The 24,429-nt window shown below is 41.0% G+C and overlaps 1 protein-coding gene across 1 annotated transcript in view; it reads right to left on the bottom strand.

Annotated features, from left to right (window-relative positions):
* KL (klotho) overlaps positions 803–24,429 on the bottom strand; it is a 52,016-nt gene continuing 28,389 nt past the window's right edge. Inside the window, exons 2-5 of the mRNA XM_021065566.1 lie at positions 10,956–11,466; positions 9,918–10,186; positions 2,706–3,813; positions 803–2,164 (exon numbers count right to left, since the gene is read on the bottom strand). Coding sequence (XP_020921225.1) covers positions 1,827–2,164; positions 2,706–3,813; positions 9,918–10,186; positions 10,956–11,466 — 2,226 coding nt within the window. The 3' untranslated portion in view covers positions 803–1,826. The remainder of the gene's footprint in view (positions 2,165–2,705; positions 3,814–9,917; positions 10,187–10,955; positions 11,467–24,429) is intronic.

Genomic DNA, 24,429 nt, shown 5'->3' with positions numbered 1-24,429 from the left:
TTATAATCAGAAAAAATATATACAAGAAATAAATTATTATTCTCCAGTCTGTGATTTTAACAAGTCCAATTTTTTTTAAAAAGTACCACCAAAAGCTTATCTTTCATGAAAAAAATCATAACCACCTCTAAAGATGATAGATACATAAAACAGTACAGTATTTTTTTATACACTAAAATCATGTGTCAGTAAGATGTTATACCAGGTATGATATTGGTCTGTCTTGCCTGGTATGATGTTGGCTTATCTATAAAGCAAACATTAGGAGCATCCTCAATTCCAGTGTAATAGACTTCCCTGTCTGAAAATCAGCAATACATTTAAGGGGCATTAAAGGATAACACCTAATTAGCCCTTTCTAAAAATAAGTGGCATGTTTCAGTTTAAAAGTTCAAAGCAAAACTCATTCAAAACTCCATAGCAGCAGCAAAAATATAAAATGGACCTCAGCAATCACAGAAACAAATCTTCCAGTATTAACAGACCAAATGCTTTTGAACCTATTAAGAATTTTTAGGAGTTCCCGTCGTGGCGCAGTGGTTAACGAATCCGACTAGGAACCATGAGGTTGCGGGTTCGGTCCCTGCCCTTGCTCAGTGGGTTAACGATCCAGCGTTGCTGTGAGCTGTGGTGTAGGTTGCAGACGCGGCTCGGATCCCTCGTTGCTGTGGCTCTGGCGTAGGCCGGTGGCTACAGCTCCGATTCGACCCCTAGCCTGGGAACCTCCATATGCCACGGGAGCGGCCCAAGAAATAGCAACAACAACAATAACAAAAAAAGACAAACAAACAAAAAAAAAAATTTTTAAAACCCAATTCAAAGAAAGTATGGCATATTCTAAGGAACAGAAAGTGGAGCCACTCATAAAATGAATTGTTATTTCATTCTTACTCTCTCAGGAAAGGTCAACCCATTCATTTCAAGATCTGCTCTAAATAAATGTTTATAATCAAATTAATCATAATCTTGCTACTAACAAGTACTTTTTCCTCCTCTCCACTCCCCACCCCCAGCCACTGTAGTACAATGCATTTCAGTCAGTTTATGCTTCCTCAAGGGCCCAACATTGCATGGTTCATGCTTATCTTTCTGTGCACATTTATTGAAAGTCCCCAAGTGCAGGGTCCAGTGACACAAAGACTTCAAGGACCTGGGCTTTAGAGTGCCTCAAAATATAAATATATTTTATACATAAAATACAGAGTTCTGTAATCCGTTCTGTTAAGCATATCATTAGTCAGATATGTAAATTTATATTTGCAGCATTTGATAGAAACACTGCTTTTAAAAAGAAATGTTGCAGCCTAGGGCCTTTTGTCATCTGTTCTATTATTCTGTCATCTTCTTTTTCAAGGGAAACTTGGTTCAACAAAGACCATTAGGCATACTATGGCAGTTGACAGAGAGTTACTTGGGACTAACTTTTGATTCCAACACTTGCAATTATGATGTCGAGATAAACACTACATTTAGGAATGTGCACAGATAAAATATTCTTAATCTTTTCATTCAATTTCTGTAAAAACATTACAGACCGATTCCCATTTCTCATGCTTCTGTTATAGAATGTGTTGCAAAAATGGATGGCCCCTGGTTTTTTTAACATACCCTCCCAAGAAAAAAAGAACAAATCTAGGCACTATCCGCATTATTCATTATTTTACAATCACTTATGCTCATTTTAAAACCTCTGTCAGATGTCACAAAAAGGTTTTCTAGAAGTCAGATAAATAAAATCTATAGTTTCACAACATTGAGAAGTGCAAATGGTTAACAGCTGGTATATGTGCATAATTATTTCAAAAGAATAGGAAAAAAGTTCAAGACTATTTGTAATTCTTTCTGCCTTTCTTAGAGTAGTAAAAAATAAGAGAAAGAGAAATAACAAAGGCAAAAAATAGAAAAGCTATGAAAGCCAGCAAAGACTTTCGGGTATGAAAAAAGCTGCACTCAGTACACAGGGCAAATTCTTCTGGACAAAATCTTCCCAGAGTTTCAGGATCTGGGAAGCCATTGTTGTCAATAATTTTCCTGTAATGTTTCATGGATGGTTTTGGCTCAAACTGATTTGCAGCATAACGATAGAGGCCAAACTTCGGAGCTGTGCGATCATTAAATGAATAAGCAAAGTATCCACAAAGATTGATATCATCCAATATGTAGGCTAGAAAAACAAAAGGACAGGAGAAAAGTTGTTAAAATATATGGCACACAGCATTTTCTTTTACAAAGCCCTGGTGCATCAGGGAAATTTTCAATACCATTTGATAAAACCTCAGATTTTATCAGAAAAGGCTTAGATTTAATCAGAAAAGGCTTCCTTTATCCAAAAACAAAGAGGCGAAAGCAAGGCAGATTCAGCTATATTTAACAGTAGGTTTTACATAATTAAACCTACTATGATGTACTTGGGTTAAACCTTCAAGTTCAGGCAGTAGGCCAAGGCAGCTGCGAAGCCGTCTGAGACGGAGAACAGGACAGTCCAGGCGTTTATCCGCCCAAAGCAGGTGCTGGGAATTTTCCGTCTTCCACTTTTATCCCTGAGGAGAACACTAGCTAGCCCTTGGACTTCGGCATTGCAGCTAGGAGTGGACAGCACCTGCTCTGAGGGTGACAGTGTGTGTACAAGTTTGAGAGTTTCTACCAGGTATCAGGCTCTCAGGTGACATAACCTTCAAGAGACTGCTGTTTCGGGGGCTCCTTACCTTTCAGAGCTTCGTTTACGTAATTCTGCAGGTAATACACTCTCAGCTGGTCTTCGGCCGCCTGCGGATCATCGTCAATGCCGTTGGATATTATATACATGGGGAGGTCTCCGTACTTGGACCTCAGCCAGTTCAGTACCTTGCGTAACCCCCAGGGCACCACCGCCACCTGGCTGGGGGAGTTGAGCCAGGTGATGTCGGTCATTTCTTGCACGGCGAGGTAGTCGTTGTATTTTGTCGGATCTTCTTTTTCCCAGTCTACAAGGATAGTGGTGTAATGGCTTACAGCCAAAAAGTCAAAGGAACCCCGGATTAGCTTTTTTTCCTCGTCCGTGAAATAAGGGAGGAGGAAATTGTTCCTCTGATTCAGCCAGTCTCTCATCACAGGAGGATAGTCCCCGGAGCCAAAAATGGGCTCGGCCAGCCAGCCGATGTCAAATTCCAAAACTCGCTCGGCCACGTCTTGGTCTTTGGGGGAGAAAGGGCAGGCCGGTTCTATCCAGTCCGCCTGCAAGGCGATGGAGATTTTACCGTGCTGGGTGCGCCTAAACTTCTCGTCGTACACGCGCCACGCCAGGGCGTGGGCCTTCAGGAGATTGTGGCCCGCGCTGTACGTCATGTTCCGCGTAGACGGCTCGCTCATCGTGATCCAGAACTTGACGTGGTGGCCGAGGTCCCTGAAGCACAGGCTGGCATACTCGGCGAAAGCCAGGGCCGTGTGGGGGTTCTCCCAGGCGCCGTGCCGGGCCAGCGGCCGCGGCAGCCCCTGGTGCGCGGCGGCGGCGGCGGGGCGCCACAGGGCCACCACCGGGGTGATGTTGGCGCGCACGAGCTCGCTGGCCACGCAGCGATAGTAGCGCAGGACCGTGCGGTTGACCTGGGACTGGTTCCCCAGCGGGAGGATCTGCGCCCAGTCCAGGGAGAAGTGGAAATGCGAAACGTGCATGTCCTGGAGTAAGGCGACCTGGGGCCGGATGGCCGCGAAGTCAACGCAATAGGATTTCCTCTTCTTGGTCACAACCCCGTCCACCTTAATAAGTCTCTTACTGCGGTGGACATCCCACAGGTAAACGTTGGGGTCGGTAAACTGAGACAGAGTGGTGTCCACCTGGCAGGAGGAGAGTCACCGTTAGCCTCACCTGGACAGTCCTGGAAAGTCGCTCAAGGCAGTTCTTTCAACAAAATGAGCCAGCAAGATGGGCAAAAACAGAACTCTTTCTAGCTGAGTTTTTAAACTATTTTGCATAAATAGTATGTTCCTGGGAAAGAAAATACTCCATTTAGTTCAATACACATTTGTTTTACCCACAATTCTTTCTAACTCTGGAATGGTTACTTTGATGTTACAAAAAAACGTGTTTTAGGGGCCCTCCGGATGACAAATGTTAGTGAGCTCTACACCTCTGGTCTGTGCTAAACAAGCAGAGTCATTTGGATGCTTTCCTTTCAGTATAAGAAATCTCTAATGATATGAAACTTTCAAATTGAAAAACAACTAGACAAAAAAAATTGTAAAACTTAAAAGAAAACGAAAGTCAGAAAATGAAATGATACTTAAAATTAAATTGTGCCTCTTAAAATCATGTTCTAAATTGCTGTTTGCTCTAGATAAAGGATAGAGGAAGTAAGCGTAATGACTGCCTTTTATTGGCATCAGTGTCAACAACAGAATTTAGCAAATTCATTCTGACAGTAGAAAGTAATAAACAATGTAGAAACCATACTGTCATCCACCCATAATGAGATATTTCAACATAGCTTTTTTTTTTTTTTTTTTGGTCCTTTTGTCTTTTCTAGGGCCGCACCCTCAGCATATGGAGGTTCCCAGGCTAGGAGTCTAATTGGAGCCGTAGCTGCCGGCCTACGCCAGAGCCACAGCAATGTGGGGTCTGAGCCGCGCTTGCGACCTACACTGCAGCTCACAGCAACGCCGGATCCTTAACCCACTGAGCAAGGCCAGGGATCGAACCTGCACCCTCATGGTTCCTAGTCGGATTCGTTAACCACTGAGCCATGACGGGAGCTCCAACATAGCTTTTTAAAATCTTCTAAATTATTGTTCTGTGGCGATCATGATAATAATGGTTCTCAATTTCTGATCTGTAAGCCTCCAAAATGAAAACAGTTATTTAGGAAAAGTGGACAAATTGCAACGTCAAAAATCGCAAAATCATCCCTCCACATGCCAACCATGGCAGAAATGGAAACGGAAAGATCATCCTCAGGACCTGCCGCCTAAGCCAGTTTTCCCGTCAGAAGTAATCTTGTTAGATGGGAGTTCCCGTCGTGGCTCAGCAGTTAGCAAACCCGACTCGCATGAGGACTCGGGTTCCGTCCCTGGCCTTGCTCAGGTGGTTAAGGATCCAGCGTTGCCATGAGCTGTGGTGTAGGTTGCAGACTTGGCTCAGATCCAAAGTTGCTGTGGCGTAGACCACTGGCTTCAGCTCCGACTGGACCCTAACCTGGGAACCTCCACATGCTGTAGGTGCGGCCCTAAAAAAAAAAAAGGCAGAAAGTAGTAGTCTTGTTAGAATTGGTTCCGGGGTTTGACCCTCTATAAATGCAAGGGTCAAACTGCGACTTGAATCCCTAGCAGAGGTTTCCTTGCCTTTCTCAGGCCTGTTGCAAATGAGCTTCTGTTTCTCTAGAGGGATCAGTGCTGTGTTTATAAAGGAAAGTCATAAAAAACAGCATGTCAGAGGGAAATTGCTTTTTCTGGAGAATTGTTCCTTGTAGATCACCCACGCATGCATTTCCTCTAATGCTGTGGGAATGCCGTCAGAAGTATTTTTCCACTGTGATGCACTCACAAATCATGTTTCCTTAGCTTTGCAAGAGAAAAGAGTTGCATGCTCTTTAGAAGTGAAAGTGTTCATAACCTGAAGAAGTTCTTTGGATTATTTTTATAGAGCTCTGAGTTGACAAAATTCGTAACTTCTCTACTCTACTGTTCCAATACACCAGCTTTTATTCAGTCCATCTGAAAACAGATATGAGAGACTAAGGTATAATTTCTGAGAAAAAAATCTATTTATTAAAAACACAGAACATTTATAAATGGATATTTAGGCAAAAGTCTACATAACTTCCATTAATTTGTTGATATTTAATTTAAAAAATCAATAATAAAGTTGAACCTTTCAGAAGAAATGGTTATACTGTACATACTTAGTATACTGTGGAATAAATGTTCCCCTAACAGTGGCCAATGTTTAAAAAAGCTCTATGTCCCCAGTATGTAGCAGGTTCTGTAGTAGTAAATACATGAGCATTAGCAGTTACTGGAAAACAAACCTCTGAGCTGGGAAATTAGGTCCAAGGACAGTAACAGTCCCTGTGCATAAGCCTAAGGTCAGACTTCGGACAGCTGCTGTATTAATGAGATATTATTTTTAAAGTTTTCCATATGAAATGTATGCCTCATTCACATTGGGGGTTTGAAATACTAGCCAGCAGTGAAAAGATGAATTTCAATGGTTTAAAACTGACTTCTCAGGACTCTAATATAATGCATTAAATATATTATAGAGATCTGGTTGTAAATGAAAATATATTCGTACACTCATCAGAACTACCCTAACAAAAAACTCTATTTTACTTTGTCAGTTAGGGCATCAGCTTGGGATGCGGGCTGCCAAATAGTACAAAGCTCAAGGTAAAAAGCAGAAAGAATCAATTAGTAGTTGCAGCCTTTTCCCACTCGAGAGCTTCTGGAGGAGTTGGTGTCCACAGTGGGCTTGTGTCTGGCTGGTGGAGCATAGGAGACGACCAGGCTCTGCTAGGTGGACGTAGCCAGGATCTGAGCTGATGAGCTGAAAGGGCGGTGCACCCAGAGAGAAAAGCTCCAGGGCTGGTGAGTGGCTGACATTAGAACAAAGTCTAAACAGCTCCTAAGGAGGAGAAAAAGGAATTCTCTCCCCCATCTCCCTTCCTCTTTGCTGCCATACTTTTCGCATCTGATCAGTTTCTCCTCTCTCTCAAGCAAGTAAGATCTACTCCTAAAACTCTCTCACTACTGACCGATTCCCAAGGTGAACACAGTCCCTGGATGAGAACAGAGCAGGAGTGAAAGGGCTCCTTCCAGTACCCCCACTGCTCCCTGATCACACTGTCTGCACAGAGATGCTGGTGGAGCCTTCTCTTCCCCAAGGACTAAGCTAGGAATTACCAGCCCTGGCTGAGATGCTATCAGAGATCAAGGCAGATCATGAGCCCTCAATGACCAGGGGTCCAGAACCCAGTCAGAAGTGGGGCTCGGCAGAAGGTCAAGAGGTAGAACAAGGACCAGGGACTAATGCGGAGGGACTACAGGATGGCCTTCCTCCCTTCCTGCCTCCTCCCCTCTGGCACTAACACCGCTCTGCCTCCTCATTTGAACGCCACTGTGGATCCCATTTACAGGAGCGAGGTTAGGATGGCGAGGTTCCCGACGTGGGCTAAGGGAGAGGGGGGATGGAGGAGGGAGGAAAACCCCAAGCTGAACAGGGTGCAGCTAGGAAGCCATTGGGCTCAGATATCCCTGAACAGTGTTCCTCGGTTGCCTTTAAATGTAAAGCAGGGATTGCATTTGAGACGGCCCCTAAAACTCACTGGAGGTCTGAAAAAGACAAAAGAATGACACAACTCAGGAAAAAAAAAGTATTGAGGACAGAGTTGATTTATTTCTTCATAAATCAAAGACTTCAATTTGATATTTACCAAAAATGAGCAGCCCGTTTCAACTAGAAGGCCTTTTCTCACACCCAAGCCTTCTTCCAAATACGTCTTTTGAACTGAAGGGTAACAGAATATGTTACCCCAAAATATGCCCATAGGAGTTCAGAGTATGACACCCCAAAAGACGCCCCTTTGGTATATTGATTATTTTGAGCTAGAGGCACTTGAAAAACAGCAAATGCAGAGAAAGGGTTTCTCTGAACTCCCCTTACCTCTCTAGAGACAACCCTCCAAAAGGAACTCAAAAGCATTGTCCTAAATCCCCTCATGGGAGTTTCATCCACCCACCAGGGAAGAAGGGAAGTTTGACTTTTTTTTTTGTTTTTGTTTTTTTGTTTTTTAGGGCCGCACCTGCAGCATATGGAAGTTCCCAGGCTAGGGGCTGAATCAGAGTTGTATCTGCTGGTCTCCACCACAGCCACAACAACACAGGATCGGAGCCGTGTCTTCAACCTACACCACAGCTCGTGGCAATGCCGCCATATCCCTGACCCACTGAGTGAGGCCAGGGATCAAACCTGCATCCTCAAGGATACTAGTCGGATTCATTTCCGCTGAGCCATGACGGGAACCCCAGGGAAGATCAACTTTTAACCACAGGAGAGGATATTTGAAGTCACTGTCACATTCAGGCAAACTTTGTCACAAACCATCCTAGTGCCCACCTATTCTTTTAAAGGCCCATTCATCTTTCCCCATCTCCTTTCCCTATTAAGATGGTATTTAAGCCTGGGTTCTAAGCCACCTCATTTTTTCCCAGAGTATCTCCCATGTATACATGAGGTATAAATGTTAATAAATTTAGTTTGTTTTTCTCGTGTTAATCTCTTATTGCAGGGGTATCAGTTAAGAACTCAGAGGGTAGAGGGACAGTTATTTTTCCTACCCTGCAGAAATAATAAATTGGCCAGAAGCACTCAACATGCCAAACCCATTGCTGCTCCGTGGATCCCGAACTCTGCCTTCTTCTTGGTCTCTATTTTCACTCAGACTCTGTTTAGTAACACACCCCTCCGCCAACCACCCAGCTCACTTACCACCAGGCTCTGTCCACTCTATTATTTGCGTATCCATCATTTCCCCTCAACAGGAGCCTTCGAAAGCACGGTCTTCTCTCATAGTGCACCCCTCTACCAAGCACCCCCACGCAATTAACACAGAGCTTTGTACACACTAAGTATCTAATAAGTGCTCATTAAAGTATTCAATCCAATTCTAGAAAATGGATTCTTTACATCTGGAAAAATTAAAAATAATACTGAGGACTAACCACACAGCAGGTGCTCGATAAATATTGATTGACGATTTTGAGGAACTTCCTTACCATTTCAATTAAAAAAATTATTCAATAATATTATAACTATATGTCACAGATCATATTATACTATACATGAATTTATTCAATAATATCCAATAAATATTGAGGACTAACCACACAGCAGGTGCTCCATAAATATTGATGGACCATTTTGAGGAACTTCCTTACCATTTCAATTTTAAAAATTATTCACTAATATTATAACTATATATTACATATCATGCTATACTATATGTAAATTTATTCAATAACATCCAGTAAATATTGAGGACTAAGCACACAGCAGGTGCTCCATAAATACTACTGGACCATTTGGAGGAACTTCCTTACCATTTCAATTTAAAAATTATTCACTAATATTATAACTATATATTACATATCATGCTATACTATATGTAAATTTATTCAATAACATCCAGTAAATATTGAGGACTAAGCACACAGCAGGTGCTCCATAAATACTACTGGACCATTTGGAGGAACTTCCTTACCATTTCAATTTAAAAATTATTCACTAATATTATAACTATATATTACATATCATGCTATACTATATGTAAATTTATTCAATAATATCCAGTAAATATTGAGGACTAAGCACACAGCAGGTGCTCCACAAATACTACTGGACCATTTGGAGGAACTTCCTTACCACCTCCATTCGGGAACTCTTGCTAGAAATGACATTCCAATAACGGAATCACTGTGCAAGCGTTTTCGTCCTGGAGGTACTTCCACAAGCTTGGGGGTTCCACAGTTATACCTCAGGAAGGCTCAGCCTAATGTTTCCGCTCCAAGCTTAGCAGTTCCACTGAGATCTCGGGTACTATGGAGTTCTGTATTACATCCTGTTTACGGAAGAACTCAACTGCTTTAAGGGGGACTGAAAACCACTGTACTGAAAGAAAGTGTTTTATCTTTTTCCTATCTTTTCGGATCTTAAAGACACGTATGCTTTTAGCTTGTTCCCCTTTGGAGCTGGTGTAGTGCAGTACGAAGCCAGGAAGGTTGTTGGAAGGAAGGGTGCAGCGTTCCAAAGGGTGCCCTTCATGTGCCCACTGAGGACCCGTGTGTGACCTGAGGAAAGGACAGTGTGTCATGACAACCTAATAAGGAAGCACTACTTACTAGTGATAGGGCTTGGTGAGACTGCGGATTGGTTTTGTCAGCTGACTTACTTGAATGTAGTTGTCAACAATTCCCCAAGCAAAGTCACAGGGAAATGTCCCTTCTAGGGGCTGATTTTCAGGTAAAGGAGGGAAGCCATTTTTCTCTATCAGCTTTTGGTAGAACAAGGCTGAAGACTTCGGCAACAACTTCTTATCCTGGCTTAGAAAGTCGATGTAGAAGAGTCCACGTCTGATGCTGTAGCCTCTGTGCCACTCGAAGCCGTCCATGAGGGACCAGGCCGTGTATCCAATGACGTCCACCCCGTCCAGCCTGACGGCTGCAAAGGAAAGAGGACAAGAGCAAGGTGACCCTGTGCTGGGCACTCGCCTCAGGATTCAAAAGCATTTGAGGGTTTTACTACTTGAGGATATAAATTACATATGCTTACTTTGGGAAACTGATGACCCTTCTCAAGATGAAAGGCTCTAATCAAACCTAGATAACTCCAGAAATAAACGTCTTCACCAATAGGCTTATCTCCAATATGTTCTGGATTTCCCTTATTTTGTGAGTGCTCTTCAGGCCAGGATGGCTTGTTCTCCTTTCTATAAAGCACCTATTCTTGTGCCTGAGGCAATAAATGAACTAAGTCTTTAAAGACACAGACTACTTACTTTTTGCTCAAAAAAATATTGATATTCCTTTTCTAAAAAAGTAGTTAACATTGTAAATCAACTAAATAAAACAAATTTTTTAAATTAAAAAAATAAAGTCTTTTATTCAATACAAGAAATCTGAACCCAAAAATGTGTATAGGGATCTAGATAGCTTGGGATTTACTTAATATTTAATATAATCTAAAAATCTAGAGCAGTAACTGTCAAAGTCAAGTAATTTTAAATAAACCCAGTTTCTCATTTATGAAATGAATTTTAAAAATTAAGTTCCTCAAGGACCCAAAAGAGAAAGGGGTTACATAAATGCATTCCTACTGATGCCAAAAGGAATATCTACGTTCCGATTAAAAACTATACATTCACATAGTTTATTACAGATCATTTCCAGTAGATTTTGGCAGGAAATTAGAATTTTATCCACAATCCTACCTTTCAAAGTTTCCATTATGAATTTTTTGAGGTAATACATATATTTGGCATCATCTCTCTTGGTGGTCCCTGAAACAAACCAGCCGTTTTCTACAATAAATATTTGAGGGTGGTTATACTCAAGGTCAATCCAGGAAAGGAGTTGCCTCAGGCTGGGAGATTCCAGTTGGTGGAACTTCATCTGAGGGTCTAACAGTTGAAAACTCAAGGTTGGTCCAAAGGAAAGAGCAAAAAAGTCAGCTGTCCCCTTGATGAACTTTTTCTCAGATTCAGTAAAATCAGGCAGAAGAGATGAAAGGTTATTCTTCATGCTCTCGGGATAGTCTCCATCAATAAATACGGGTTTGGCAAACCAGCCTAGGACAAAGTCAAGAGATTTTTGACATTCTTTGATGCTATGGTCGGTCATCCTGCGAGGACTGATCCAGTGGGAGCTTAAGGCAATGGACACCTGGCCTCCCTGAGTTGGGCGGAAAGAAGCATTGTAGAGATGCCAGATTTTGGCATGAGCCTATAAAGAGAAAAACCACAGTGAATTTATCTCTGATTGTGAGGGAAAATACAACACATATTTGAATCCCCAGTTCCAGTGGTATCTGTTTCTCATCAAGTCTAACCTAATGACTAACTTGACCATGTTAAAGTCACCTGGAACCAATAAATAATCCAGAGGTAGGTCAGCTCACAGTGAGCTGCTCTCCATGACAGGAACCATATCCATTGTTTTTCAGCAGCCAGTGGAAAAATATGAATTTCTTGGGTTGAATGTGTAGTTATTATTCATACTTTGAAAAGTTAATGAAATAAGAATTTGTTATAACATCTTACTACTTAATTGACTTTGGATTATGTACTTTTTCATTAATAGGCTTCATGAAAAGAACCAATCCCACATCCATGGTTACACCAGGAATTTCAAAATAGGATTATATATATTTTTTTATCCTAAGAGACTAGTAGTTTTCAAGTTGACTCAGATTGTTGGAGTCCATTTATTATTTTGCGTTCATCTCTCACAACTAAAATTCTAACACATGTTCTCACAATTGTTGTCCTTCTCTAAGAATCGGTGCAAAAAATTAAAGAAGGAATTCCAACATGTAACCTTGGCCCACCCTCCAGAACTCTGGGACACTGCTGGCTTCCTGCTGGACCCAGAGTGTAAGATACAAGCCAAGGGCAAAAACACCTCAATGCAGCTTCAAGATCAAATGTCCAGTTAGTCAACACTCAGCTGGAAGTTTCCTACAACAAAGAAAGGGGCTTTGCTTCCACAAGATCGACTTTAGACTCCCATAAAGTCTTACTGACTTCTGACGTCTTATTTTCACGTGTTTCCTTTCTATTTACAAAGAATAGTAGGGTTTTTTTCCCCTCCCTTACTTGAACTTAGTTTCTCTTCACTTTTGAATTCCTTGATTTACTCCCCCTATTTTTCTCCAAATATAAGAGTTGTTTATCAGCCATGTGCTCTCCTAATATTCTCTTGGAAAACTCCATTCTGATTCTGTTTGACTCATATTCTCCCAATGATCATGCCAATTTTCATTCCACTCCCTGAGTCTGAAGAAACTACTGCACTCTGTATGCCAAACAAACTCTTCTTTTTTCTTTAATAATCTTCTCTTGGTTCACTTCAGTGCAAATGTCCAAGAATGGCCTCATCACCATTCTTATGAGTCAGCCACACATTTCAGTGGAATACAATAGTGCATAGCTTTCCTTTTCAGTTTCTTAGTAAATATCTACTATGTTTCATTTCTCTGACTGTATCTTTTTTTTCATGACCTGAAGCAGCTCTCTATATGCCAAGAATGAAATGGAGGATAAAACATCCACCAGAAGAATAGTGGCATTTGCACATGTGATTCAAGAAACTGGGCATGGGACTGTGCTAGGCTGTTGGCTTTGTGATGTGTCTACCTTCCTCCCTCTATCTTCCTCACCTCCACCACCCTACCTCTCTCTTTCCCACTGACAAGAAATCTCATCGGTTCACAGTTAAACAGAAAAGAAAGGAAGCAATCCATGCTAGTATGCAGGATGACGGACAGGGGAACTTTCTTAATTTGGCTGATGTGAGGTCTACAGATAGCCATTTTTTTTTCTTTTTATGGCCACACCCACAGCATATAGGAAGTTCCCAGGCTAGTGGTCGAATCAGAGCTGCAGTTGCCAGCCTATGCCACAGCCACGGCAACCAGGACATATCTATGACCTATGCCACAGCTTGCAGCAATGCTGATCCTTAACCCACTGATCGAGACCAGGGATCTAACTCCCGTCCTCATGGATACGATATCAGGTTCTTGACCCATTGAGCCTCAATGGGCACTCCCCTACAGAGAGTCATGACCTAAACCTAACAGACTTAGCTCTACAGAACAAGTGCTATGATGGGGAGAGTTGGAGGAACAGGCAGGAGTGGAAGCAACCAAGAACTTCCTGATCTGGGTCAGTTTTGCAGGTAGCTAAAGTCCGAGCCATACAGTAGAACTACCTACAATCACAGCCCGCTCTTCTAACCTGGAGTACTTTGACATGGGTTGAGGAGGTGTGGCAAGGAAACAAATGACCTTGACTCTAGGGAAGTGTACATGAGGCTCCATGTCAGATAAAATTCCCGTTCCCTCACTTTGTGTGTGTGTCTTAGACCACACTACTTAACCTGAGCAGGTAAGACTAAATTTAACAGACTGTTTCTCTCACAGGGCTGTAATAAGGATTAAATGAGATACTTTATGTAAAACACCTAACGGAGTTTCCATATGGTAGTGTCTCCATGAATGCTTATTCCCTCTCTCCCTAAAGGATCAACAGAACTAAAGGAAAAACACAGCAGGTAAAGGAACCACCACCTGCAAAAGAATTCAGCCCATAGTAGTGATGTGATGTAATGATGCAACCTGGACTTTGGATTAGAAGAATCTTAGGTTTGGATCCCAAATCTGCTACCTGTTACAGTGTAAGCCTCAGGCACTTAGTACAAATGGGAATAGCATCTCTTCTCCTGCAGGGACAGGGCAAGGATAAAACCGTATGATGTAAGAGGAAGTGTTTTTCAAGTCATCAATTATTTTAGAGAAGTACAATATAAATCTGTAGCACTGGAAAGTGTGATGATTAATTCTGTGTCAACTGACTGGGCTAAAGGAACACCCTCCCCCCTACCAGATGGCAGGTAAAACATCTGTCAAGAGTTTAACTAAGCTACTCCATGGTGTTCTGCATCAATATCCATTTTGTTTAACTACGTGTCCTGCAGGGACCTTAAACTAACACTGGTCCCCTCGTGCAAGGACACACCTCAGGTAACAGCCCACAGCCATAAACAAATATATGCTCCTGAAATGACTGCCCAACAGCCCTTGTGATCCAAAGATCTCCCCCACCTCCCATCAGCTATATGCCTTATGCACCCCTCAGATAAGGCCCCTCTTTAGGTTTGAATGGGCCAATCCAGACCCAGCCCAGGAACCATACAGTGCTCACGCATGGAGCCTATTAAAGGTATGCGTCCAGGGTCCTGTCCCTCTATCTGTCTGGACTGCCCTCCCTCAAGGTGTGTCATGTACTTCTTCCAGGACCTCTGACCTCTCCATTTCAATTTCTCCTGTGGTCAGTTATTGAACCAAGGTTCACTAGGGGCATCCTATACTCTATTTAAGAAATGTTTCTGGAAAAGATGAGCATTTGAATTGGTAGACTGAGTAAGGAAGACTGGTCTCACCAATGTGAGTGGGCATGATCCAACCCAGTGCGACGTAAACAGAGCAAAAAGGGGCAGGAAGGGTGAACTTGCTGACTGGCTGGGACATCCATCTTCTCCTGCCTTCGGGTGATGACGCTGCTGGTTCTTTGACCTTTGGACTCAAACCAGGACTTACACCACTGACTCCCCTCATCCTCAAGCCTTCATGTTTGTGCTGGAACCACATCCCTGGGTTTCCGGAACCTCCAGCTTGCACACAAGAGATGGTGGTACTTCTCAGCCTCCATAACCACATGAGCCAATCCCTCATAAAAATATCTATGTAACTCTACATATCCTATTGATTCTGCTTCTCTGGAGAACTCTAATATAAAGCATCTTAGATGTCATTTGGCCTAACCACGCACCCCACTCCACTCCAACCCTCACCCCCCACTGATCTGTTGTTTGACTGCCCTCTACAGCAACCCAACTTGGTGGTCATCCCACGTATGGCATCTTCTCCAGGAAGTCCTCCGCCCCTGCTCCACCCTGAACCACCCCACTGAGCTCTTTCACATCACTTCCCTCCCTTAAAGCACTTAGGGCAAGTGACCGTGCCTCTCTCCCCAACCACACTCCCTAAGGAAGTCCCTCGGCCCCTTCCTAGCGCAGAAAAGTACAGCATAAATGTGTAGCACTGGAAAGTGTAATGATCAATTCAATGTGTCAACTGATGGGGCTAAAGGAACACCCACCCCCCACCCCACCAGACGACAGGTAAAACATTTGGTCCCATGGTCTGTTACACTGAACTGAACTCTGTTTCATCAAGAATTCATTCCAAGATGGTGGAACAGAAGGACTGGAGCTCAACTTCTCTCCTAAAAACAACAAAATTCACAGCTAAAGGCTGAGCAACCTCTACCCAAATGGACCAGAAACCTTAAAAAAGATACCCTACTCCAGAAGAAAAAGAGGAGGCCACATCAAGAGGTAGGAGGGGCGATTTCATGATATAAACAACCCCATACCTCCCGGGTGGGAAGCTCCACAGACTGAAAACTAACTGGTTCACAGAGACTCACCCACAGGAGTGAGAGTTATGAGCCCCACATCAAACCCTCACATGCAGGAATCCGGCACTGGGAGAAAGAGCCCCTGGGGCATCTGGCATTGAAGGCCAGCGGGGCTTGTGCACGGGAGCTCCACAGGACTGGGGGAAACCGAGACCCCATTCTTAAAAGGCCCACACAGACTTTCATGTGCACCGGGTCCCAGGGCAGAGCGAGGTCTCCACAGGAATCTGGGCCAACCCTGACTGCAGTTCTTGGAGGACATCCTGGGAAAACAGGGGTGAATGTGGCTTGTTGTGAGGGACGGACACTGAAGGCAAAGCTCTTGGGATTATTCAGCAGCTGCCTTTCTCTGGAGGGGGCCATTTTGGGAAAATCTGGCCCCACCCATTGGCTCTGAGAAGCTCCAGGCAAACAACAATGCAGGTGGGATCACAGCCCCGCCCCTCAGGAAACAGGCTGCCTAAAGACCCCTCAGGCACACAGCGCCTCTAATCCGATCCAGAGACTAAGCCCCACCCACCAGAGGGATTAGAATCGGCTCCACCTACCAGTGGGCAGGCATCAGCCCCTCCCATCAGCAAGCCTACACCAAGCCCCCATACCGACTTCAGCCACAAGCGGGGCAGACACCAGAAGTAAGAGAGGCTACAACTCTCTTATCTGTAAAAAGGTCACCACACCAAAAACCTGTAAAAATGAAAAGACAGAGAACTATAACTCAGATGAGGGAGAAAGGAAAAACCCCAGAAAATCAGCTAAGCTATGAGGAGATTCTCAGCCTCCAGGAAAAAGACTTTAGACTGTTGATACTGAAGAAGATGCAAGACATTGGAAATAAACTGGAGGCAAAGATGGATAACTTACAGGAAACACTGAGCAAAGAGATACAAGAGATAAAACTGAAACAAGAAGAGATGCAAAATACAATAACTGAAATGAAAAATTCACTAGAAGCAGCTAATGGCAGAATACAGGAGGCAGAAGAACGAATAAACGAGGTGGAGGACAGATTAGTGGAAATTACAGATGCAGAACAGAAAAGAGAAAAAAGATTGAAAACAAATGAAGAGAGTCTCAGAGAACTCTGGGACAACGTGAAACACAACAACATCCGTATTACAGGGGTGCCAGAAGGAGAAGAGAGAGAGAAGGGGACAGAAAACATATTCCAAGAGATAATAGCCCCAAACTTCCCTAACATGGGAAAGGAACCACTCACTCAAATCCAGGAAGCACAACGAGTACCATATAAAATAAACCCAAGGAGGAACACCCCGAGACACACATTCATCAAACTAACCAAAATTAAAAACAAAGAGAAAATCTTGAAAGCAGCTAAGGAAAAGAAACAAGTAACATACAAGGGACCCCCAGTAAGGTTTTCGGCAGATTTTTCAGCAGAAACTCTGCAGGCCAGAAGGGAGTGGCATGACATACTCAACGTGATGAAAGGAAAAAACCTCCAACCAAGATGACTCTACCCAGCAAGGCTCTCATTCAGACTTGAAGGAGAAATCAAAACCTTCACAGATAAGCAAAAGCCGAGAGAATTCAGCAACACTAAACCAGCCTTACAACAAATACTAAAGGAACTTCTCTAGGCAGAAAAGACAAGACAGCAACAGGAAACAAAAATTCCGCAAATGACAAGGCTCCCCAGTAAAGGTACATATACAGTGAAGATAAAAAATCATCCATGCACAATTATACCACCAAAATCAGAAATCATGAGAAGAGGTGGGTACAAATGCAGGACACTGGAGATGAACTTACCATTAAGAGAACAACAACTTTAAACAATCTCATATACATATAGACTCTTACATCAAAACTTCAGAATAACTGCCAACCAAAAATCTACAATTGATACACAAACAAGGAATCTCTGGAAAAGAAATACATCTCATAGTAAATAAGTGCATAATCCACCATGAAGGGGGTCATTTGACATCATTCTTGGAATGCTGAAGTCTTCTTAGATCTGATTCTGATTTCCTCTCCATCAAAGAATTTATGATAATTATAATTAAATAATGCAACTGTACAATTAAATAATACAGTTCTACAACTGTATTATTAATAGCCATTTCTCTCCACGGTACAATCTTGTTTATCACATCACCTAGAATGGTGTAATGCTTATATTGAAGAATCAATAAGATGTAACAAATTGTGAGGACATATTTACACAGTTACACAGTTTTTTAACCAATTTATGCGTTTTATATTTTACTTATTTTCAGAGGGTATATTAATTTTGTTATTCTTACCAGTTAAGTTATTCTTTTTATTATGCTATATAAAATACTTAATGGTATATAAGGCTTTCTTCTTTATAAATTTTAGTTGTATGATATAACAGTTTTAATAATGCTAATTTTTAAAGAAAAATTAAAATGTAATAGATAGTACTAAATACTAAGGATGAAAGCCATACAAAATGGGATAAAGTATAGAATAAATTTCCTATTTGTCTCAACAACAACAAAAAAAAGGTATTAGTGGGAGGATATATTGGATCAAAGCATACAAATATTTCTATGGTTTTTTTAAAACATTGTCAAATTTCCTTCTAAAAACTATGCACTAATTTGCATTCCAGCATGAGAACAGCATTTCAACACATATTCAGCCAACAAAATGTTTTTTTATAATTGCCAATTTAGTTGTTGAAAATACTATTTACTTGCACTCATTATTTTTTTTATTTTTAGTGATGTGATCTTTTCATGTTTATTCTTTTTGTTATTTATTTATATGCACCCTGTTTTTCAAAAAATGGAGATCAATATATTTTTACTTTTAATTTCTAAAAGTTCTTCATATACTATAGCTATTAACCAATTTTTCATATATTTTGAAGTTTTTTCTTATTTTAATTTTAGTTATGATAGGTTTGTGAAATTCAAAATTTTTATCGTCAGTATCTTGATTATATAATCAAATGTAATCAATCTTTTCCTCGGTGTTTCTTGCATTGATTTATCTTAAGAGGGTTCCTGCCCATCCTGACATCAGAGAGTCACCTCTATTCCACCCTTTCCTATCCAGTCCTAGCTATTTCATTATTTCCATGTTTTCAGTATCACATGAGTGGAGTATGACATTATTTTAAAGAAACATAATATACTCATTACTTGATAATCTGAAAGTTAAGCCTAGTATATTTGCAAAATCTGTAGACACTACCAGGCATTTGGGGAAGTAAGGATTTAAAGAAACAGAGCTATGTGCTCTAAAAACAGTGTTAATAAATAAACATGAATTTGCTTTATTTGTTTTAAAAGAAAAGAATTCATTCTACTTTCTGATGGTAGATTTGAGTAATCAAATGCCACGGGGCTGGATGTAAGAAAGTCACCATTTAGGATGGTTGACAGGGAGATGATTACTATGTATGGGTTTGCATTGCTTTCTAATTATTCCAGGTAAGTTAATCTTATAAGCTTGTTATCCTAAGATTTAACAAAGCTATGGACAAGGACTTAGGGAAATAATTAGATGAGAATGTTCATCTAAGTACTATTCCATTTTTTTGCCTTTTTTTTTTTTTTCTTGTCTTTTTCTAGGACCACACCTGAAGCATATGGAGGTTCCCAGGCTAGGGGTCGAATCGGAGCTGTAGCCCCCGGCCTACGCCAGAGCCACAGCAACGTGGGATCCAAGCTGCGTCTGTGACCTACACCACAGCTCACAGCAACGCCGGATCCTTAACCCACTGAGTCTGAGATAGAAGCAAAGACAGAAAGGCAGAAAGTCTGAGCCGAGACAGAAAAACTTTCTCATAAGATAAGCTGGTTGTATTTTATTTCTGACACCTCGAGAACAGAGAACTTAGAGGTACACAATCAAAACATAAATAAATTAGAGGGGATTTGGCTTGGTATGGCTTGGCGAATAATACTGTGTTACTTCAAAATGCACCAATAATCCAATTTAAGGCATAAGACAGACTCCTTACTTCCTTCTGGTATGTGATAACCTCCTTACTTCCTTGCTAGCCTCAATAAAGATTCTGAAATCTAGGGTCTGGAAAATCTGGGAAAAAATGGATCTCATATTTCTTTCTACCAGTGAGCTAGTGTCACCAAATTTTGCAGGTCAAGTAAAATACTCTGAATTTCACAGCACATATAGACATATTTTCTCTGGCTAAATTCTACATATTTGTACCCTTCACAGAGTCCAACACAAAGTTTCTCACAAGTAAGAAATCACAAGAAATATTAGAAAATACTTAGAGATGAATAAAGACAAAAACAAAACATACCAAAACTTATGGAGTGCAGCAAAAGCAGTATTCATGTGAAACTTTATAGCTGTAAATAACTAAATTAAAAAAGAAAGATCTTGGGAGTTCCTTTCATGACACAGTGGAAACAAATTCGACTAGGAACCATGACGTTGTGCGTTCAATCCCTGGCCTCGCTTAGTGGGTTAAGGATCTGGTATTGCCATGAGCTGTGGTGTAGGTTGCAGATGCAGCTCGGATCTGGTGCTGCTGTGGCTCTGGTGTAGGTTGGCCGCAACAGCTCCAATTCGACCCCTAGCCTGGGAACCTCCATATGACATGGGCGTGGCCCTAAAAAAGACAAAAGACAAAAAAAAAAATCTCATATTAATAATCTAATTTTTCGCCTTAAGGAAACAAAAAGAAGAGCAAACTAAACACATACCTAGCAGAATATAGGAAATAATAAAGATTAGAGTAGATATAAACAAAACAGAGAATAGAAAAATAACAGAAACAACAAAATCTAAAGTTCATTCTTTGAAAAGATCAACAAAATTGACTAACCTTTAGCTAGGCTGACTGGGAAAAAAAAGAAGACTTAAATCACTAAAATCAGAAATGAAAGTGGGGACATTACTACTGATCTTTTCTATTTTATAATAGAACAATTATAAGCAAATACTATAAACACCTGTAGGCCAACAAATTAGCCTAGATGAAATAGAAAAATTCCTAGAAATACACAAATTATCAAAAGTGGCTCAAGAAAGAATAGAAAATCTGGACAGATATATAAATAAGAGATTGAATCAGTAATCAAAAGTCTGACTACTAAGAAAAATCCAAGGCCAGTGGCCGCAACAATAAATTGTCTCAAGCATTAAAAGAAGAAATAATACCAATTCTTCTCAAGTTCTTCAAAATATAGAAGAGGAACAGAACTTCCTAAATCATTCTATGAGGTCAGCATTGCATTACTCTAATAAAAAAGCCAGATAAGGACATCACAGGGGTTAAAAAAAAAAAGCTACAGACCCACAGCCCTTATTGGTAGATACAAAAAAATAAAAAATTCAACAAACTATTGACAAAACAAGTCCAGCAGCATATTAAAAGGAGTACATACAAAGATCAAGTAGGATTTTTCCCACAAATGCAAGGATGGTACAACCAACGCAATACATCACATTACTGGGATGAAGAGGGGGAAACCCACATGACCATCTCAGTGAACACAGAAAAAGTGCTTGACAAAATCCAAACATCTTTCATGACAAAAACACTAAAATAAATAAATAAATAAATAAACAAACAAATAAATAAATAAATCGGGAGTTCCTGTCAGTGGCTAATGAATCTGACTAGGAACCGTGAGGTTGCGGGTTCGATCCCTCTTGCTCAGTGGGTTAAGGATCCGGTGTTGCTGTGAGCTGTGGTGTAGCCTGGCAGCTACAGCTCTGATTAGACCCCTAGCCTGGGAACCTCCATGTGCCACGGGTGTGGCCCCAGAAAAGACGAAACGACAAAAAAAATGAAAATAAAAATAAATACAAAAAATAAAAAATAAATAAATAAAAAAGGAATAGGAGGGAACTTTCTTAACAAGACACAGGGCATTTAAAACAAACTCAGAGTATCATGCTCAATTAGTGGAAAGACTGACAGCTTTCCTAAGATCAGGATCAAGACAGGCACACTGCACTGCAAGTTCTAAACAGAGTAATTACGCAAGGGGGGAGAAAAAGGAAAGAAGTTGAAAATAAGCAAAACTATTTGTATTCACAGATGACATGATTCTACATAGGGAAAATGCTAAAGAATGCACACACAAAATTGTTAGAGCTAAAAACTGAATTGGCCAAAATTGCAGGATATAAAATCAACATTCAAAAATCAGTTGTATTTCTATACAATAACAATGAATAAACCAAAGAAGAAATTAAGAAAACAACTCCATTTATAATAGATCCAAAAAGAATAAAAGACTTAGAAATAAATTTAACCATACTCACAACTTTTATTTACACTGTACTGGAGGTCCTAGCTAATGTTATCAGACAAAGCAAAGAAATAAAGACATGCTGATTAGAAAGAAAAATAACTCCATTATTTTCAGAAAATATGATAATCTATATAGAAATCCCATGGCATCTTAAAAAAAAAAAACCTATTAGAAATAATCAGTGATTTTAGCAGGTTAACAGAATAAATTGTGAAGACACAAAGCTCAATTGTAGGGAGTTTCATTGTGGTGCAGTGGAAATGAATCTGACTAGTATCCATGAGGATGCAGGTTCGATCCTTGGCTTTGCTCAGTGGGTCAGGGATCTGGCATTGCCCGTAAGCTGTAAGGTAGTTTGCAGACACAGCTCGGATCCCATGTTGCTGCAACTGTGGCGTAGACCTTCAGCTGCAGCTCCAATTCACCTCCTATCCTGGGAACTTCCATAAGCCCCAGGTGCGGCCCTAAAATGCAAAAACAAAAACAAACATATTCAATTGTGTTGGGTTTTTTTGGTTTTATTTTATTTGGTTTTTGCTTTTTAGGGCCAAACTTGCAGCACATGAAGTTTCCAGGCTACGGGATCTAAACAGAGCAGCAGCTGCTGGCCACAGCCATAGCCATAGCAACATGGGATCCTAGCTGCATCCAAAATCTACACCACAGCTCACAGCAACACCAGATTCTTAACCTACTGAGTGAGGCCAGGGATCGAACCCATGTCCTCATGGATACTAGTTGGGTTCTTAACCCAATGAGTCATAACAGGAACTCCAGCTTTTTTATTTTATTTTATTTTATTTTTTTGCTTTTTGGGACCACACTTGAGGCATATGGAGGTTCCCAGGCTAGGCGTCCAATTGGAGCTGTAGCTGCCAGCCTCCACCAGAGTCAGAGCAACACAGGGTCCGAGCTGTGTTTGCAACCTACTCCACAGTTCACGGCAACACCGGATCCTTAATCTGCTGAGCAAGGCCAGGGATCGAACCTGCATCTTCAAATGCTAGTCAGATAGTTAAGTGCTGTGTCACACAGGAACTCCTCCAACTGTATTTTAATATATGAGCAACAAGCATTTGGAAAATAAATTTTAAGTACAATATCACTTCCAACAGCTCCAAAACCATGAAATACTTAGGAATAATTTAACAAGAGATGTTTGAACCTGCAACACAAAATAGTACTAAGAGAAGTTAAAGAGGACCTAAATAAAAAGAGGTACCATTTGTACAGATAAGATGCAACATTGTCAAGTTATCCATTCTCCCCATGCTGATCTCTAGATTCAACACCATCCCATCCAAAATCCCAACACAATTTTTGTAGATATTGACAAGTCGATTCCAAAATGTATATGATAATTCAAGGGCACAGATCAGTTAAAATAACTTCCAAAAGGAAGAACAAAATTGAAACATTCACACTACCTGATTTCAAGACTTAGTAGAAAGCTATAATAACCAATATAGTGTGATATTAGCATAAAGATAGACAAACAGATCAAAGGGGAATAGAGAAGTTTTTAAAAATCCCTGGCCAACTGATTTCCAACAAATGTACTGAGGCACTTATATAACAAAAGGAAAGCTCTTTCAACAAACTCTCCCGCAACAATTGTGAAAATATGTGAAAAAAATTAACCCAATCTTACACCTTGCATAAAAATTCATGTGAGACAACTCATATAACCAAATGTAAAAGCTAAAACTATAAAGCTTATATAACAGGAGTTCCCACTGTGGCTCAGTGGATTAAGAATCCAACTAGAATCCGTAGGATGCAGGTTCAATCCCTGGCCCCATTCAAGTGGGTTAAAGGATCTGGAGTTGCCATGAAGTGCAGTGTAGGCTGCAGATGGGGCTCAGATCTGGCATTGCTGTGGCTGTGGTGTAGGCTGACAGCTGCAGCTCCAATTCAACCCCTAGCCTAGGAACATTTGGTATAGTCCATATGCTACAGCTGCAGCCCTAAAATAAATAAATACAGCTTTCAGAACAAAACATAGCCTCTAGATCTTGGTGTAGGAAAAGATGTCTTAGGCCATCGAAAGAACTAATCATAAAATTAAAAAACTGATAAATTGGACTTCATCAAAATTAAAATCTGCTCATCAAAAATTAGCAAAAAGAAAAGACAAAACACTAAGGGGAAATGTTAAAATATGTATCTGGCAAAAGAATTATATTTTAAAAATGTAATAATCCTACCAATCAATAATAAAAAGCAAAGAACACCCCCATCCAACCACAAACAAAAGATTTGAACTGATGTTTCAAAGAGCATCCACACCAATGCTCAATAAGCACATGGAGAGGTGTCCAACACCAATACTGTCAGGAAAATGAACATTAAAACCATCACAGGAGTTCCCGTCGTGGCTCAGTGGTGGACGAATCCGACTAGGAACCATGAGGTTGCGGGTTCGATCCCTGGCCTTGCTCAGTGGGTTAAGAATCTGGCCTTGCCGT

Source organism: Sus scrofa, chromosome 11 (genome assembly GCF_000003025.6).
Source record: "Sus scrofa isolate TJ Tabasco breed Duroc chromosome 11, Sscrofa11.1, whole genome shotgun sequence".
In the NCBI taxonomy this organism is placed as follows: domain Eukaryota; kingdom Metazoa; phylum Chordata; class Mammalia; order Artiodactyla; family Suidae; genus Sus; species Sus scrofa.
The sequence above is the reverse complement of the archived record's forward strand: the minus strand, read 5'-3'. Positions and strand labels throughout refer to the sequence as shown.